Source organism: Megalobrama amblycephala, linkage group LG14, assembly GCF_018812025.1.
Source record: "Megalobrama amblycephala isolate DHTTF-2021 linkage group LG14, ASM1881202v1, whole genome shotgun sequence".
Taxonomy (NCBI): Eukaryota; Metazoa; Chordata; class Actinopteri; order Cypriniformes; family Xenocyprididae; genus Megalobrama; species Megalobrama amblycephala.
Genome location: NC_063057.1, coordinates 49,011,684 through 49,032,585, shown reverse-complemented (window position 1 = coordinate 49,032,585; position 20,902 = coordinate 49,011,684). Strand labels below are relative to the sequence as shown.

Sequence of the window (20,902 nt, the reverse complement as noted above, 5' to 3'; positions counted from 1 at the left end):
AGTGGTTCAACCTTAATATTATAAAGCGACGAGAATACTTTTTGTGCATCAAAAAAACCCAAAATGACTTTATTCAACAATATCTGGTGAAGGACGATTTCAAAACACTGCTTCATGAAGCTTCGAAGTTTTACAAATCTTTTGTTTCAAATCAGTGGTTCGGAGCTTGTATCAAACGATATCAAACTGCCAAAGTCATGTGATTTCAGTAAGTGTAAGTGTTTCGAAATTTCAATGGTTCATGTGACTTTGGCAGTTTGATACACGCTCCAAACCACCGATTCGAAACAAAAGATTCGTAAAGCTTTGAAGCTTCATGAAGCAGTGTCTCATCACTAGATTGTTGAATAAAGTCATTATTTTTTTTTTTTTTTTGTGCACAAAAAGTATTCTCGTCGCTTCATAACATTAAGGTTGAACCATTGTAGTCACATGAACTGTTTTAAATATGTCTTTTGTAGCTTTCTGGGCATTTGAAAGTATAAATTAACTTGCTGTCAAAAAGGAGGCCTCACTGAGCCATGTGTTCTGAAGATGAATGAAGGTCTTACGGGTGTAGAACGACATGAGGATGAGTCATTTTTGGGTGAACTAACCCTTTAAGTCATTTAAAGCTGTACACTGAATTGTATTAACATCATTATTCACTGAAAATCTTCCCCTCCTGAGGTTTCACATCTAATTTGTGCATATACATACTGAAATGAAAATGTTTAGAACAAAATGAGGGTGAGTGAACAATGACAGACTTTTTTGGGTGAGCTGTCCCTTTAAGAAAGCGGAACACTTACTTGACTCTGGACCATTTGCATAGCGTGGCATGGAAATAGATGGAACCGCAGTTTAAGCGAACCTCTCTCTCTTTTTCCATTTTATCTTGTTACAAAACCTCATGTATTATGCTGAATTTCATGTGGTTTCTACATGATCAGTGCCAAATCTATCTAAGATCAATCTGTTAGTCTCTGCTTTGGCTCGTTTTTAGTAGAAAAGCTTTCAGCTGGATAGAAACAGCCTGTGGGCTTTCTCATGGATTACGTTTTCCACTGATTGTTAAAAATAGAAGTCATGGCTTTTACAACACCTATTGTCACACTTTGACATTTGCGTGTGTGTGTGTGTGTGTGTGTGTGTGTGTGTGTGTGAGAGAGAGAAACGGGGTGGGTGAGGACACGTAATTTAGTAACAGAAACAAAAGATCTACTTAGATATATCCTACGTTGGGGACAAAAGTAAAGTCACCTAATTCTGACTAACATTTTCTATTCTAAAAGTTTTCTTTTAGGGGTATGGTTAAAGTAACTGGGTTTTCCTTCATCTACACTTTTGGCCTGTAGAAGAAATTAAATTCCTTTGAAACACATTTCACACTTTTCACTAATTTATTTCATTTCAATAGTGAATATAAATGTATCACAGGGGAATTTTATTCTATTTATTTTATTGTTGGTTGTGATGGAAATGACACCACAAAAATATATGATTTAGACATACAATATATGATTAAAACATCCGTAGTGAAAAATAAATATACAAAATGTATTTAAAATACATTTATTTCATGCTAAGTATACTACTGTCACAGTTATGTTTAGTTATCTTGGACTTAGTTTGCATTCACTAGTTTCTGTCTCCCTTTGTTCATTTTCTCACCACTCCTTGGTTGTCATAGCTTCTGTCATTATGAGTTAGTTTGTATCAGCTGTGTGTCATTAATTACCTTGTTTGAGTACCTAAGTTGTACCTTCCTTTCATTCAATGTCTGGTCACTCTTACAATTAGTGTTGCTCAGCCTGTTTACCTGTTATTAGGATTTATTGTCATTAAAACTTCCAATTGGAACGCTATTCTTCATCTTCGTCTGTTTGCCTGCAACCACCAGTGACAACTACAAATACATTTACATATTTATGTACTTGATATGTTATGTACTTTTGGTATACTAAGTAAATATACTTAAAGTCTGCTAAATTGGAACAACTAATTTTGTAGATAATGCACTTTAGTTATGCACAAGGTTCAACTAAAGATATATATTTTAAAGTGAACTAGTCCTTTAAGTATATACTTAAAGGACTAGTTCACTTTAAAATAAAAATTACTCCAAGCTTTACTCAACCTCAAGCCATCCTAGGTGTATATGACTTTCTTCTTTCTGATGAACAGAATCGGAGTTATATTAATATCCTGACGAGCCCAAGCCCTATAATGGCAGTGAACGGGACCAACGAGTATGAAGCTCAAGAAAGTGCATCCATCCATTATAAACATACTCCACACGGGGGTTAATAAAGGCCTTCTGAAGCGATAACTTGTTAAATATGGATATTTTTCTTACACAAACGCATCGCTTTGCTTCAGAAGGACTTTATTAACCCCTGGAGCCGTGTAGAGTATGTTTATGATGGATGGATGCACTTTCTTGAGCTCCATACTTGTTGGTCCCGTTCACTGCCATTATAAAGATGCGCCAGGATATTTATTAATATATCTCTGATTGTGTTCATCAGAAAGAAGAAAGTCATATACACCTAGGATGGCTTGAGGGTGAGTAAAGCTTGGGGTAATTTTCATTTTATGTATATCTGATTGTGCTAAAATGGAACTATTGCAAGTACACTTTAAATATCTTGCATTTAAAAATGATTTAAAAAATATACAGTGATAATACTATCCTTACTAATAGTGATATTAATACACATTTTATGCTTAATATTAAGAAATGTGCATTGTGCAATAAAGAAGTACTCCAAATAAAAATTGAATTATAATAGTAAGACTCAAGTGATATGTCAGTAAAAATGTTAATAAATTTGCACTATACTTAGTATGAAATAAATTTATTTGAAATACATTTTGGTATAGTTTTTTTCACTTGGGATATGATTTAGGAAAAATCAAAAAATAAGGCATAGAATAAAGGGTTATACTTTATTTTAAGGTGACACATTGTATTTACTGAAATAAGTACTGAGTAATAATAACTAATTGTACTTGCTATTTAGGGTTTGGTTTAGGATTAGTTACTTATAATTATGCATAATTTACTGTTGTTACTATAGTACGTACATGTAGTAACGTGTAACTACGTCACTACGTCAAAAGTTGGAAATTTTAAACTTAAAAAAAATCTGAAAGTATTAATACAAACGAGCCTCTGTGGGACATAAGCGCCAGTAGTTAACCCAATTATATAAAATATATGATTTATATTAACACAATAGTATCTGTATTTCTATATATTTTTGTTGTAAACTTATGTTTTAAAGCAAACTTTTCTTTTAGTATTGTTCTGTTTTACAGTTTTACATCCAGTATTTCAAATTGATGCTGTAGGCATTGTGAATTGAATGCATATCAGAAACATCCACAAGCTCAGAAGCAGTTGTGAGTTCATGGGAGGGCAAATGCGATGATTCATTCATTTAATTATGTTTGGCAAATACAGTCTGTAGGTCACTGAAACAGCTTCATTTCCATCTGTCTGTATGGTTGATTTAGGTCATGATATTAAAATGCATGCAGCTCTTGCAGAGGTTGGATGAGAGGCAGCTGCTTCAGAACTCTCATATGCATCTTGTGTTGGAACAAACAAAAATGGTTACATCTTACAGATGATTCAATGGTGATGCCTTGGCAAAAAAACAAAAAGGTCAGTATAAGCAATCACTAGTAACCAACCAACACCCAAGCAGCAACTGCTTAGGAATGCACTAATAACCTCTCAGAGCAACTACATAGCAACATGCTAACAAGTACTCAGAACACCTCAATCAGCTCCCTAGTTCAGTAATCTCTGTCGCAAAATCCTTCCGATACACTGAAACATTTGCTCCCTAAAAAGTCCCACAATGTAGGCCTACTGTGAAAACCAGGGGGCATTTTGTGTACAAGATATACTGATTCACAATCTAGGGAACTGATTGAGACGAACCCACAATAACATACTCGCTAACAACATGCTAACAACCACTCAAAACACTTTAGCCATTGCTTTGAATAAAAGTGTCTGCTAAATGCGTAAATGGACATGCTAGCAGCTACACAGCAACATGCTAACAGCCACTCAAAACACTTTAGCCATTGCTTTGAATAAAACTGTCTGCTAAATGCGTAAATGGACATGCTAGCAGCCACACAGCAACATGCTAACAGCCACTCAAAACACTTTAGCCATTGCTTTGAATAAAAGTGTCTGCTAAATACATAAATGGAAATGCTAGCAGCTACACAGCAACATGCTAAAAGCCACTCAAAACACTTTAGCCGTTGCTTTGAATAAAAGTGTCTGCTAAATGCGTAAATGGACATGCTAGCAGCTACACAGCAACATGCTAACAGCCACTCAAAACACTTTAGCCGTTGCTTTGAATAAAACTGTCTGCTAAATGCATAAATGGAAATGCTAGCAGCCACACAGCAACATGCTAACAACCACTCAGAGCACTTTAGGAACCACATATCAACAATCTAACAGCCACAGAAATTCTTGGCAAAACAAGCTAATACTAACAACAAAAAACGATTTCTAATAACAACACAGTGGCACAGGTTGCACATTATGTGTGACAAACTGAAAAGGAAAACATTTAAAAAACTGTTTTTGCAGATGAAATATTGACTATTTATGTGTTTACGGTTTTTGTGACATTGAACTTTCTAAACTTACTAATTGCTGTCGCATTGACCAACGTGTTTTGAGGGTCAGTGGTTGGGGCTCACTGGATTGACGTCACATGGTAATAGTCTTCTCAGTAAGTCTAAAACGCTAATGTAATCTGTCTACATGTTTGTACATACGCACAATCTGTCATTTTAGACAGGAAGGCAGAACTCTAGACACACAATTTGCTCTGGTATGAACTATGTGCAAGCTCTTACAAGTAGGATAAGTGCTGCTATGATTGTGTAAGGTGCTTGTGCATGGAGAGTAAGCAGGTGCGTGTGTCTCGAATTCTCTTGTGTGTGTGTGTGTGTGTGTGTGTGTGTGTGTGTGTGTGTGTGTGTGTGTGTGTGTGTGTGTGTGTGTGTGTGTGTGTGAAGATCCCATTACATTGTCTGTTCAGTTAGGGTTAGGACATCAAGTGAAAAGGTATCAGCCAAATTGTATGTGAGTGTGTGTGTGTATATAGCTGGTGTTATCAACAGGGCTATTTCACACACTTGAAATAAAGTAGGCCCTTCTTCTGATGAATATTTTATGCTCTCCATTTGTTTAGAAAACGGCAAGAGATTAGATGTCCTAGAGCTGGTCATAGTCCAGCATGATGGGTAACTATTTTCAGTCTGAAAGTCTTTTGCTGTACATTTGCTGTAGAAAATAAAAATGAAATGGACATTGAACATATTCAGCATCTGCAGTTGGCATATATGTCAACTTTATTGCAGCATAAATCTACAGCAATCACAAAATCAACGAATAATTTATTTAAAGCTGATTGTTGATTCTTATGCACAGCTGACAGGAAACAAAATGCAAATGTACTAACATGTTTAAACTGTATATTTATTTAGTGTAATATACTTGTAGTGTACTAAACTTTTGCCATGACAGTACAGTAGTCAACCTGAAAGTATAAACTGACAGTCATATGGAGCATATGCAAATATCCAGAATATTCTTGTGGCAGTTTGTAACAAACAAAGCACTCACGTTGCTTCATAAAATTGAGTTTAAGCCACTGGAGTCACATGGAGTACTTTAATGATGTTTTTTTCCTACCTTTCTGGACCTTGGAGTGGTAGTTGCATTGGATCTCTATGGAGAGACAGAAACCTCTCAGACTTCATCAAAAAGATCTTAAAGGGTTAGTTCACCCAAATTGTGTCATTAATTACTCACCCTCATGTCGTTTCACACCCGTAAGACCTTCGTTCATCTTCGGAATACAAATTAAGATATTTTTGATGAAATCTGATGGCTCAGTGAGGCCTCGGTGAAGACAATTAACACTTTCAGATGCCCAGAAAGCTACTAAAAATATATTTAAATCAGTTCATGTGACTACAGTGGTTCAACCTTAATGTTATGAAGCAACGAGAATAGTTTTTGTGCACCAAAAAACCCCCCAAAAAACTTAATAACGACTTTATTCAACAATATCTAGTGATGGGCGATTTCAAAACACTGCTTCATGAAGCTTCGAAGCTTTACGAATCTTTTGTTTCGAGTCAGTGGTTCGGAGCACCAAAGTCACGTGATTTTAGTAAACAAGGCTTCGTTACATCATAAGTGTTTCGAAATTTCAATGGTTAAGGTAACTTGGCAGTTTGATACGTGCTCTGAACCACTGATTCAAAACAAAAGATTTGTAAAGCTTAGAAGCAGCGTTTTAAAATCGGCCATCACTAGATATTGTTGAAAAGTACAAAAAGTATTCTTGTCGCTTTATAATATTAAGGTTGAACCACTGTAGTGTTTTAAATATGTCTTTAGTAGAGACTGTCCTCCTCCAAAAAACGACCCTATAGGTCATTATTTCAAGCAACTTTTTACGACCTTTATTTACGTTTTAAAGTCATGCGCCCTCTAGCTGGCGTAAAAATAATGACAGTGTCGTGTTACGTCAGTCATCATGAAATGACGTATGATTGTCCTTACAAATCAAAATGCGTGTTCATTTAAAATCAATGTGTAGACTTTTTACACACTCCCTTACCCGCCATTTGTCCTATTTCCATTTAGCAAAAATCTTTTTTTATTAATGACTACCCTAAACCTACCCTTAGTGAGTTATAGTGCATATACACTTTATGAGCACATGCGTTCCCTGGGATCGAACTCATGATGGCATGATCACATATTGTTATATATTGCAATGTTCTGCCAATTGCGCTACGCGAAACCCAAAATATGATGCAATCACATAAAAGGGAACAATGCATTAAAATGAAAGTGTCCTGTTGTCAATAGGGGCGCAACTTTAGTAATCGCTCCTATGGGTCATATTTCAGGGAAGTGACAAACGACCTATATGGGCGTATTGGTTGGAGGACATGTTGCTTTAATAGTACCTTTCTGGGCATAAGTGATAATTATCTTGCAAAGTGATAATTATCTTGCTGGCAATAGAGGCCTCACTGAGCCATCAGATTTCATAAAAAATATCTTAATTTGTATCTTAATTTGGTCTTACGGGTGTAGAACGACATGAGGGTAAGTAATTAATGACAGAATTTTTGGGTGAACTAACCCTTTAATTTGTGTTCCGAAGATGAACGAAGGTCTTTTGGATGTGGAACATGACAGAATTTTCATTTTTTGATGAACTAACCCTTTAATAAATTCCAGTTCTGTCCTATTACACTTAGCATTGTGTATTTGTTTCTTCCTAACAGGCTTCTATAGGGAAGAAAAACGCTTAACTCTACAATATTGTCTTTATCTTTGTATTATGATGCTGTTGTGTTGGTAGTAAATGGCTCTCCCTGGATGTTTATTATTACATCGTTTTTCAAAACATAATGCAAGAATCCAGTTTTTTCCATAACCACATATTACTTTAGTCATAACTGTACCATTACACTCACACACAAAAAACAAACAAATAAATAAATAAAATAATGAATCAAACATTTGTATAGTTTTATTCATGCCCTAAAGCAATGCTAAAACAATTTTGGATCTAGCACCCCCAAACAACACTGTTTCTGACCCTGCTGACCCCTCCGTGACCCTCACCCACCAGATCTCTGTGCTTACAGGGATTTGTCCAGCTAAAAATGTGATTATTTAGCAGCACGGCAGGGCAGATGGGGAATAAATGTAACAGTACCCCTGGGAAACAAATTACTAAACCCTTTCAGTTAGTGACTATCTCATACAGTAGAGTAGCTGAGGTTTATTATTTCATCATAATTAGTGCAGTTTGCTAAAAAAATCGTAACTATTACTATTAAACATTAAAATTATGTAGGTACATAACTGATATTTTAAAGCTCCTTGTTTGTTATCCCATGTAGTAAACAATAGGTAGGCAGATAAAAGGCACAGGCATATTCAATAAACAATAGCTCTGACCTTGTGGTACTGACCATTCACCTTAATAGACAACACAATCTCTCTCTCTCTTTGTATGTGTGTGTGTGTGTGTTTGAGAGCTAGACAGATAGACAGTGGTTTGTAAAGCTTGCTTGACACACCCTGAATGAGCTTGATGTGACTCTATTAGACCAGTAGATGTTTAAAAATTCAGCACTCATTTGAAAAGGATTCTCCTCTGAAACATTAATGCTGTAAGATATGATGGTTATTTATAGTTCGAGACTATCGGGTGACTTGTTGTGAATTGCAGCTTCTGTCCAGGTCAGGTAAATAATTACTTGAGTAAGAGATGCTGTATTTTTTTAATGATCGCACTTATATTGTTTTAATATTTAATTTTCTCAGATGCTTACTTGTTAGTGCATGAGGGAATAGTCTGTGTTTGGGGTAGATAAAATGAAAATCTGGATATTATATCTGTTGGAACTTTTTATTAGATCTGTATTTTGTGTTCTTATAATATATATACATATATATATATATACACTACCGTTCAAAAGTTTGGGGTCAGTAAGATTTTTTAATGTTTTAAAAGAAGTATCTTCTGTTCACCAAGCCTCCATTTATTTGATTAAAAATACAAACAAAAACAGTAATATTGTGAAATATTATTCCAATTTAAAACAGCTGTTTTCTATGTCAATATACAGTAAAGTGTAATTTATTCTTGCGATCAAAGCTGAATTTTCAGCATCATTACTCCAGTCTTCAGTGTCACATGATCCTTCAGAAATCAATCTAATATGATGATTTGATGCTCAAGAAACATTCATTATTATTATCAATGTTGAAAACAGTTGTGTACATTTTTTTTTCAAAATTCTTCGATGAATAGAAAGTTCAAAAGAACAGCATTTATTTAAAATAGAATATTTTCTAACATTATAAGTGTCTTTACTGTAACTTTTGATCAGTTTAACTCATCCTTGATGAATAAAAGGATTGATTAATTTTATTTCTATCCCCCAAAAATAAAATTAAAATTCTTACTGACCCCAAACTTTTGAACGGTAGTGTTTAATGTTACAAAAGATTTAGATTTCAGCTGTTCTTTTGAACTTTCTATTCATCATAGCATCATGAAATAAAAATGTAAATAACTGTTTTCAACATTGATAATAATCATAAATGTTTCTTGAGCATCAAATCATCATATTAGATTGATTTCTGAAGGATCATGTGACACTGAAGACTGGAGTAATGATGCTGAAAATTCAGCTTTGATCACAGGAATAAATTACATTTTACTGTATATTGACATAGAAAACAGCTGTTTTAAATTGGAATAATATTTCACAATATTACTGTTTTTGTTTGTATTTTTAATCAAATAAATGCAGGCTTGGAGAGCAGAAGATACTTCTTTTAAAACATTAAAAAAATCTTACTGACCCCAAACTTTTGAACGGTAGTGTGTGTGTGTATATATATACAAGATGCAACAGGAAATGTGGTTTATTAATCAAAAACGTTTTATAGATAATTTCATTAATATATGAATATATGTTTAATATATGTTTGTTTAATAAAATGTATTGCTTTAAAAATTACATTTTATAACTTTAATTTGTTATTTTAGCATTACCATACTTATACACAACTATAGTATTTATCTTTTTAACTTTTATTTTTATATTTCCAGTTTTAATTTTAGTTTAGGTTAATTTTATGTGCTTTTGTCTTTTTTTTTCTAAGCTTTCATTTATTTTTATTTCAGTTTTAGTTTTTGTACTTCAATACTTAAAGGGATAGTTCACCTAAAAATTAAAATTCTGTCATCATTTACTCTTTCTCTGGTTGTTCCAAACCTGTATAAATTTCTTTGTTCTGCTGAACACAAAGGAAGATATTTGGAAGAATGTTTGAAACCAAGCAGATCTCGCCACCCATTAACTACCATAGTAAGAAAAAAAACAAAATACTATGACAGTCAATGTGGGGCGAGATCTGCTTGGTTACTAACATTCTTCCAAATATCTTCCTTTGTGTTTAGCAGAACAAAGAAATTTATACAGGTTTGAGGGGAACTTGTGTTGTGATGACAGAATTTTCAAATTATGACAGAATTTTCATTTTTGGGTGAACTGTCCCTTTAAATGTATTTATTTCAGTTAGTTGCCAAGGCAAATTTTTCTTAAAGTTTCTTAAAGTTAAAGTTTTTCTATTTATATTATATTTCAGCTTTATTTCAAAAACGATGTTTGATAGTGTTATTTAAAAATAACAAAATAACTACATTTTTTAATAACGTGTTTATATTTTTGTAAATTGAAACAAAAACATTTTACCACCTGTAGTACCTCCCCTAAAAGGCTGTGACGCAATGACGAACTCAGCGTGTCCGCCCCCTCGCGCTCTCTCTCTCTCTCTCTCTCTCTCTCTCCAAATAAATGTGCACCAGGGTTGAGTGACGGAGTAGTGAATGTGTGTGTCGCGCAGATTACAAAGAGGACCGAGAGCGCGCGGCGGTGCCCCGCACCCCGTGACACAATGTAGCAAAGTAGACCGCAGTAAACGCACATGAGAGTCCAGTTTGACCGGACCGAAGTGGACTGAACTATGCCCAGCGCCGAGAGAACTTTACCTGAACTCGAGAGGAACTCTTTCTTACATTGCGACATGGTTAGTTATGCTTGAGTCTTTTTAATCCATCCATGCAGCATGTTATCTAACCCTCAGACTGTGCATATGTGTGAATATCATATGATATGATGTGCTCTGCTGTTTATGGTTCATACTCTAAGATGTTGTTGTTGTTTATCAGTCTCGTGCTTACCCGAAATATCCATATAGTTTTACTATAGTAACACTGCAGTATTGTTTTGCTGTAACAATGGTGTTGATCCGGTGGTTTTGCTTTACATACCGCGGTTTTACTATCTTTCTTTACCATGGTATTGGTATCATGTTTTTATTTGAATATTGCTATGGATTTTATAACAAGGTTACTGTAGTAAAACCACGTTTAAATGTTGTATATCTATACTTGCATCTAAACTTATATAGGCTAATGCTCTGTAGCCTATACAGCATTATAGTGTCTCTGTTTAACCCTTACAATGGCAACAACATATACCTCAGAGATTCTTTCATTGCTGTTTATTCTTAAATTAGGACTTGATAGTTTCAAAATAGCGGTTGAATTCAAGTTTTAATTTCATGGGCGGAACAAACGATAATATTTACCTTTGAACTGACATCTCACAACATGCTGACATGTTACTTTTAGATATATGCTGTTCTTTTGAACTTTCTATTCATCAAATAATCCTTGAAAAAATGTATCATGGTGTTCGCAAATATATTATTAAGCAGCACAACTTGTTAATAAGAAACATTTTTGACACCAAATCCACTTATTAGAAGATTGGAGTAATAGATGCTGAAAAGCTTTGCCTTCACATGAATAAATGACATTTTACAGACTTGGGTAAAGTTGGTTTTATATTCGCACATTCGGACATCCGTATTCAATAGCCTTGTTAATCACACTACATTGGACATTCAGTGGACATTGAAACAATACTTGCCTATTTTGATCGACTGTGAAAAATGTTATAAGTTGACAATCGTTGGTTGGCAATATCACGTCACTGCTTAAAATTCGAAAACATTAATTTATTGCACATTTATTGGAAAGTCTGAATTTATCAGAAGGCCGAATGTGCGAATATAAAACCAACTTTACCCAAGTATTTTACAGCATATTAAAACAGAAATTTTAATAATATTTAACTATATTTTACTGTACTTTTATAAGTAAATGCAGCCTTGGTGAGCATAAGAGACTTCTTAAAATCTTACTGACCTCAAATTTTTAAACCATACATGTCTGAGACAATTGAGTTATTTGCATGATCTGTGCATTTTGCGCAAGCCTTCCTCATAAAAATAGAAAAAAAAATAAAAATCTAAAAGGGTGAGTTGGGATTCTGCCATTTTATTCGTTCAGTTTATCCAACAGAATTTTGGGTATAAACATAAAAAAAAAAAAAATTGCAGAATAATAAAATACTTAAGCAATACCTATTGTAAAAGTGTACACAAACTGTGTCTCTTTCCATAGAGTGTGTTCAAAGGTCATTGGATAAAATAATAGTGATACTTAACCCCAGTTAGACCGGTTACACTGGTGTTTCCTCATAATGGAAAGAGTTAATGGCGATGCTTCACCATTCAATTCATGGAAATCAAAATCCCAAGTATCTTTTGCACACACGCCTAAACCGCATTGTTATGCGTTTTAAAACTGGGGTGATGGTGGCATGCTGGGGCATGTGCTTGGGTCTTGAGTCGGGCTGTTGTAAGCAGAACAAGTACTTCTGTGTCCAGCATGTGCTTGCGCGCGTGTATAGACCCCCTGACCCCTGGCACTAAGACAATGTGCTTGCCAGACTGAAGCTGCGCCCGCATTGTTTTTTTTTTAATGCGACTAGTCCCTGCTTAGAAAAAGAACATGTTGGTTTGTCATGATAAATCTCAAGAGTGTTTGTGAGAGAAGAAAATGCGCGCATTAGCAGCACTGCATCAGTACGTGTTTAAATGAGGCTCTTGGAGGAAACATTTACATGCTGTTAGTGCAGAAGTGTGATTTAGTGAATGGAAGAGTTGCTGATAGGCTTAATTGATTGTTTTGAATGTGTGTTATTGAGCCTGGCGTTAATGGAGAACGAACGTAAAACACATTCGATTAGCCTTTCGTAATTGAATTGTTTTACGTGTACGGTTTGATGTATCATAAATGTTGCGTTAGTGAAGCCGTTTTTTTTTTAATCATCCCATTGGATGAAGCGATGCAGTATTGATTAAATGACAGATCAAATGGAACCATACATTGAGTACATATGACCAGTAATGCTCAAGTGAGGCTAAACATTGTTCGTGCTTTTTAATAGGCATCCCAAAGTAGAAAACTCAAACATGTTTATTGATTTATCTAAATGAGGACATATTATTGACTTCTATTGCTTTTACAAGCATTTTTTTTTGCTTGCGAATGATTTTTATTTATTTGCGAATTCAGCTTGTCAAGTTTTAAAAGATAAAAGGATCTAGCTGGGTGACAGATGAAGTTTTGTGGAAATTAGAATATATATAATATCGAAAAATAAAATAGTCAGTCACATTTTTAAATTATTTATATGTATTATTCAATGTCCATTACAATGGAAGTGTGTGGGGCACAAATTACACCAAAAGAAAATTGTTTTATTAGTGTATGTGTTATAAAACTGCTTGCATGTTGCTTGCTATGTGTGCATATGTTCATATAAAGCTGCCAGATATGTACATTTGCACAATATGTGAGGATACTATTACTAGAAAGAAATGTGACATAACAATCCACAAAAATTTTGAAAATTAAATAATAAATGTACAAATTTGACATTTTAAAATGAGAAATTTCAATTTTTGGTGTTTAGACCAGTGAAAATGTTGGCTGGGCAAGTAGACATTTGATCCAAAAGCATTGTTTTAACAAAGATTTGCAAACGGCATCACAAATGTGTGGTTGGAACTACAGCTTAAAGGGTTAGTTCACCCAAAAATGAAAATTCTGTCATTTATTACTCACCCTCATGCCGTTCCACCCCTGTAAAACCTTTGTTATGAATCAGTATATCGAATCAGCTGTTCGGAGCGCCTAAGTCACGTGATTTCAGCCCTTGGCAGTTTGACACGCAATCTGAATCAAGATTCGATACACTGATTCATTTGTGCTCTGAATCTTCCTGAAGCAGTGTTTTGAAATCGGCCATCATTAAATAAGTCGTTATTTTGTTTTTTTTGGTGCACAAAAAATATTCTTGTCACTTTATAATATTAATATTGAACCACTGTACTCACATGAACCGATTTAAATATGTTTTAAGTACCTTTATGGATCTTGAGAGACGAAGTGTCATTGCTCCCTATGGAGGCCTCACGGAGCCATTGGATTTCAACTAAAATATCTTAATTTGTGTTCTGAAGATTAACGAAGGTTTTATGGGTGTGGAACGGCATGAGGGTTTTCATTTTTGGGTGAACTAACCCTTTAAAGTGGTTTGAAGCATAGTTTCTTGCTAATATGATGTGAATTTTAATAGATCATTCTCTTGAGCACATAAGCAAACTAAAATAATCAGTACATTATCTGCTATTCTACTTGAATATATACATTTAATTCTATATATATATGAAATTGTGTATTTAAATTGTTTTTATCTATGAGGATATCACCAAAGGGAGGTGTTGTCATATGTAACGTCTGGGAACAATTTTGTCCACTAAATATAACCACATAGCGCACAAAAGCATTTGAGAATGCAGTTGTTCTTCTGAGGACATTGTGATGGTCATGGGTATTCTGTTGTTTCCAGGGTAACCTGTAGAATCCCCCCTCAACACCCTCACCAGCATGTGGAGCATGTCTGGATATTGAACTGATGCAATGTCTGGATATTGGACTGATTGCCCCCCTCACCCCCCATACACACAAAAAACATCAGTGTTGGTGTCCACATGTCAAATGCTTGCAGTGTTGACACACTCTCTCACTGAGTCTCACTCAGAGTTATTAGTGTCCCTGTGGTGACACTTTGTCCTATGTGGCCATAACTTACTGCTGTACTATTATGTGCGTGTGTGTCACAAATAAGATTGTGGAACTGGCTGTGCCCCAGAATGCTCTCTGTGAAGGCAGGAGATTTGTGGATGAGGGTGGATCTGGTATTTTATATCATCCCCTGTATTGGAAGAGACTTCCAATGTGTTTACTGGAGGAAAACAAATTAAAGCAATGTTCTGAGTTTGATATAATTGAAGTCTTATGCAGCATCTGTGATGTTGTTGATTACCACAGAAAGCAATTTTGATGCATCACTGAGTTTGTAAAGATAAACAAAAATGGGCTTTAGTAATGCACACTTAGAATGGAAGTACATAGGCCAAAACAATACGCTAAAATATATCTGATGCACTATACATTAAGCACTTATAAACTATGTACTCATCCGTGTAGTTCATGAACTTTATAAGATTATTTTGTCAGTCTGATAGCCCCTCCCCCTCTGCTATGTAATTAAAGCTGCGGCAATTGAGTGCATGAACTGTGATAAAACGTAAAATTATTTGGGTTTAGTTGCCCTTTAGTTGCTCCAGGAAGAGCAACGCAAACGCAAAGACCTTCTGAATAGCACGTAAGTTCAAGTTCACTTGTAAATTCGTGTCATTTTGTGCAGATATAAGTAAGCAATAAGGTACGAGAGGCTGTGCTGTATCGTGAATAAGTCACGGCTGAAGACTCTACTTTCAGCCGTGACTTATTCATGATACAGCACTAGCCTCTAAGTAAACTTTTCTAAAAGCCTTTCTTCCGCCGGAAAAAATAGTCCCTGACTGTGAACAGCAGCAGAAGTTACATTTTCACGCCATTAGATGGTGGCAAAGATTGTCGCTTATGAGTGAACAAGACGCAACTGACAAATGCTTTGACTAGCACTGTCAGTCACGGTAAAACCCATTAAATGTTAAAAGGACAGGATGATACATCGGACATTAAACAGATATTTTTATTATGAACATAGGACTGACCTGAAGGAAAATGCTAAATCTCGCTTACTTGATCTTTTTCTTCTATATAATACAGTAAGCTTCAATGAACAATATCAATTGAGAACATAGAGTTGCTAAGAGTGGTTGCTAAGGGTGTTGTGTAGTGATACACAGAACCGTTGGGTGAAGCGGTCATAGCCGTGTTTTATTGTGAATAAAACACAGCTATTGACCAATCAGAATCAAGGACAGGAACTAACCGTTTTATAATTTGTATTATGTTTATTTTGTATATATCTGATTAATCTCATATAGGATGCATTTCTTTGAGTTAAATAACGCGCTAGCAAAGTGCTCCGGTTCACTGGTGGTCATTCAGCGTGTGGCTCGCGCAGCTCAAACAGCAATGCATGGCTAATAATAACAATGATTGGGACTGTCATATTATATAACATTAAAGAGAACACTATTTTAGTAAATTGTTGTGAATTCATTAGGTTTAGTTGCCGTTTTATGCGAGTTGTTCCAGGAAGAGTGCGTCCAACAGGATATACTGTAATAACATTGACAAGCACGCATATGAGGCGCCGTTGATGACACGTTGTATTAGTCGTTATATTTGATTATTAAATAAGTAATTTAATAAATGATCAATCACATCAACTCATTTTACAATCCTACCAGCCACTTTATTCAGATTAAAAACCCTTCTCATTCATTTGGTGAGGAACATGGCGTTTGCACACCCTGTCATGCTGTTGACTATAAGCACTCTGCAGTAGACATATAGTGCAATATTATGGCTAACGATTAATTGATTAATTGATTGTTAATTTAAACGACAATCGATCATGGGAATTTGTGTAAATTGACATCCCTAGTGTGAACACACTACTTGCACTATTTATACTAAAAAAAAAGGCATAAAATAGTGCATAGGTAAGTGAATTGGGACACTTCTCATGTCTTGTGTGAATTGATTTTATGAGTGTAGATGTGTTATTAAAGTGCTTGCTAATATTGTATGTGTTATATAGCCTTTAAACTATTTCTGGTCATGTGACACAATACATACAAGGATGTGATGTAACTACAAGTGAAAAAAAATGTTTACATTGATTTAATTTCACATTTTTATGTGTGTGGTGGGACTCCACAAAAAATTAATGGTGTGTATGTATTGAAATAATTCATTAAATTTGTAGGAAAAAAAACGTTAAAATCGTTTTAAATTCTTTAAAGCTAGATATAATTTTTTCAAGGCCATACAAAACCAGCATGAATACAATTCTAAGAACTTGGCACATGTTTTAAACTGTTTCTTCATCATGGGACATTCTTTATTTTGAATGTCTTGCCTCATAGACTTTCTTTGTGAATGCATTACTATAAACGCAATGTATGGTTGTTTTTACAAACTGAAGCCAGAATCATAGTCACAGATGTATTGAGTCCAGAACATTAATTTTAATGTCACTTGGTTTAATTATAGCATATAGCTAGGTTTCACCTGCCTATCTAAGTCTTAAAGGGATAGTTCACCCAAAAATGAAAATTCTATCATCATTTACCCTCAAGTAGTTCCAAACCTGTATGAATTTCTTTGTTCTGTTGAACACAAAGGAAGATATCTGTTAGAATGGCAATAACCAAACAGGCCTCACCCCCCCCCCATTTACTACCATAGTAGAAAAAATAAGTATTATGGTAGTTAATGGCAGGGCGAGACCTGTTTGCTTACAGACGTATCTTCCTTTGTGTTCAGCAGTATAAAGAAATTCATAGAGGTTTGGAACTACTTGAGGGTGAGTAAATGATGACAGAATTTTCATTTTTGGGGGAACTATCCCTTTAATAGTTAATAGTAAATGAACCTGGCATGCTGTCCTCGAGGGAGGCTCGATCCCAAGGCTCGGCTTGAGCTCTGAGCTAACCCACTAACGGTATTACACAGAAACAGAAAGAATGGAATGGAGGAAGAGATGAGGAGGTGGAGGGATTCTAGAAGTTATGATTGGAACTTAATTTATTGTTGTTTTATAACTGTGCATGTATGAAGAGTTTCCATTTATGAGTCGGCACAGTTTAAGGTAGTGGAAGTCAGTCTACATGTTTTTGCCCCCTGGCCCTTGAATTTCTGTGTACTTAGTCACATGACAAGCAGACAGAGCAGGTTTCTGCAGGACCTGCATGCTGGACACACCCGAGTATTTATGTGTGACTTTGTGCAGATATGCTTGTTAAAAGTAACAACAGTGTGATAACGGAAGTCTCGTGATGTGTTTGTGATTAAACATATTTAAGGCACAGTTATTTCTTGTGTCACAGAAAGCTTAGTTTTTGGTATTTACAGTTTATTCTGCTGACACTGTAAATGTATAGTCAAAGGCAGCTAAAATAATCTTTCATTTATATGAGCATGTTTATGAGCATAGTTTGAAGAAACCTTGTGGGTTTCAGTGTCTGATCTTTATATTTTTGATATGAGATGAGATGAGCTGACCTCATTAACCAGTGTGATAGTTTACAGCACTGCATGTGGGTGGGAGTCATACTGTTTGATATTTCTTTTTTGATATAGTGTAAATTCCTTTTTAAATTCCAAGTTTTTATTAAATATACTTTAAATTCAAATTTTGATAAATGTTAGATCTGTGCTAGAACTGGTACATCTAGTCAGTGGTGTTTTAAAGGGGTTTATGTTTTATTTTATAAAATCAGTTTATTTGATGTTTTTATATAAAAGAGAAAAACTTGCTTTAGATGCGTTTAAACGATGCGTTTATTTATTTATTTATTTTTAGCCAAGTAGCTTTTCATTTTTGCTTCCAATATATTTTATGCACACTATTGGGTCTGAGGCAAAAAGTTAACGCAGCTGTTTTTTGTGTACAATTAAAATTCATGATGATCACTGAATAAAGTTTACATTTACTTTGTAAAAAAAAAAAAAAAAACTGTGGTAGGTTGAGATTTAAACTTTTTCTTTTTTTTTTTTTACTTTGGTCATGTCTTATCTTGCTTGGGGCACTAAGTGAGCCAAAATGCAGCCAAAAAAGGCATATGACCTCTCTGACTCTAAGTTTCAGTACCGAAACTTAATGGATTAGTTCACTTTCAAATAAAATTTCCTAATAATTTACTCACCCCCATTTCATCCAAGATGTTCATGTCTTTTCTTTCTCCAGTCGAAAAGAAATTAAGCTTTTTGATGAAAACATTCCAGGATTATTCTCCTTATACGGAAGGCATAGGACATACAGCGTATAAGCTTTTTGAAGAATACGAAAGTGTGGTTTTGGCGGAACCATTTGAAAGGCGATCATTTGTTTATGTAAAGCATATACATTTACATTTTTTTTCGAAAATGACCGATCGTTTTGCTAGATAAGACCCTTATTCCTCGTCTGGTATTGTTTAAAGTCCTTTGAAGCTGCACTGAAACTGTCATTTTGACCTTCAACCGTTTGGAGGCCATTGAAGTCCACTATAAGGAGAATAATCCTGGAATGTTTTCCTCAAAAACCTTCATTTCTTTTCGACTGACGAAAGAAAGACATGAACATCTTGGATGACATGGGGGTGAGTAAATTTATCAGGAAAAGTGTATTTAAAAGTGGACTAATCCTTTAACGCAGCTGTTTTTTTTGTGTACAATTAAAATTCATGATCACTGAATGAAGTTTACATTTACTTTGTAAAAAAAAAAATCTGTGGTAGGTTGAGATTTAAACTTTTTCTTTTTTTTTTTTTTTTTTACTTTGGTCATGTCTTATCTTGCTTGGGGCACTAAGTGAGCCAAAATGCAGCCAAAAAAGGCATATGACCTCTCTGACTCTAAGTTTCAGTACTGAAACTTAAAGGATTAGTTCACTTTCAACTAAAAATTTCCTGATAATTTACTCACCCCCATGTCATCCAAGATGTTCATGTCTTTCTTTCTCCAGTCGAAAAGAAATTAAGCTTTTTGATGAAAACATTCCAGGATTATTCTCCTTATACGAAAGGTGTAGGACATACAGCGTAAGCTTTTTGAAGAATACGAAAGTACGGTTTTGGCGGAACCACTTGGAAGGCGATCATTTGTGTTTATAAAGCATATACATTTAATTTTTTTTTCGAAAATGACAGATCGGTTCGCTAGATAAAACCCTTGTTCCTCGTCTGGTATCGTTTAAAGCCCTTTGAAGCTGCACTGAAACTGTCATTTTGACCTTCAACTGTTTGGAGGCCATCGAAGTCCACTATAAGGAGAATAATCCTGGAATGTTTTCCTCAAAAACCTTCATTTCTTTTCGACTGAAGAAAGAAGGACAAGGACTTGGATAACATGGGGGTGAGTAAATTATCAGGAAAATTTTATTTGAAAGTGGACTAATCCTTTAATGTGAACATTTTATTGAAACTGAGCAGCTCATTTTGTAGTAATTATTTTTTTTTTGACCTAAGAAATTTGAATACATGAACCCAATAAACAAACACCCACATTTACTTGTCAACAGCACCTATTCAGTTCTCAGATACTCATCCCACCCAGCAGTGGTGTAGAAATACAGAGGAAGTAGTAGGGCTGGGCGGTATATCGAGTTCGTATGATATATTGATATATCGTTTTTAACAATACGGAATGAGGCAATACTGCTTATATCGATAAAGTTTGATACGAGCGCATTTGAAAAATGGCAGTGGAGGAAGAGTGCTGCTGCAGGGAAAATGCGTAATACACATTGTCATAAACTTGAGACATGCTTAGGGCTTTAAAACCAACTTATAAGACTAAGATATATAGTTAACGCGTATAGTTTAAAACGGCTTGCTTCATCAGATGCTTCGAGACTTGCTGACAGATACTCGCGCTCTTTAATGTGTTTGTGATGTGGTGTTTTCCTCAGCGCATAACTTGCATTTCACAAGTATATTCTCAATCTGTAAATGTTAGAAAGTCATGCAAATATTTCCATTTTGCTGTCTGGAGTGGACGAGCCTTCTGCTAGCGAATCTCATCTAAACTTCATAGATTTCAATGAACGAGAGCTGCCGCACGCATGCTCGCGCATAATTATGACTAAAATATACATTTTGCTAAAATGTTTGTTGTTGAACAACACATGTGCCATATGCAGAATTTTAAACCTTCAAGTAAGTGTATTTTTAAATATAGCAGTAGGCTAATAAAGTGACTATTGTAATGGGGTAATCAAAATTTGGGCTAATATAGCTTTATAGCTATAATATAGTTTATTGAATTTAACTTCTGCTTTAAAAAGCATTATTTTTACTTTTAGATTGTAATGTTACTATGTTAGGATGTGATGTAATGTA

At 34.9% G+C, this 20,902-nt stretch overlaps 1 protein-coding gene across 2 annotated transcripts in view; it reads left to right on the top strand.

Annotated features, from left to right (window-relative positions):
• The window catches only part of tmcc3 (transmembrane and coiled-coil domain family 3), a 48,365-nt gene that overhangs the window by 10,779 nt on the left and 16,684 nt on the right, over positions 1 to 20,902 (top strand). Inside the window, exon 1 of one of the 2 annotated variants that reach the window (XM_048155044.1) lies at positions 10,425 to 10,666. The exons of the other annotated variant lie outside the window; for it this stretch is intronic. Within the exon in view, the coding sequence (XP_048011001.1) occupies positions 10,604 to 10,666 (63 nt within the window). The 5' untranslated portion in view covers positions 10,425 to 10,603. Of the gene's footprint in view, positions 1 to 10,424; positions 10,667 to 20,902 lie in introns of those variants that run through there. 2 annotated transcript variants of the gene reach the window in all.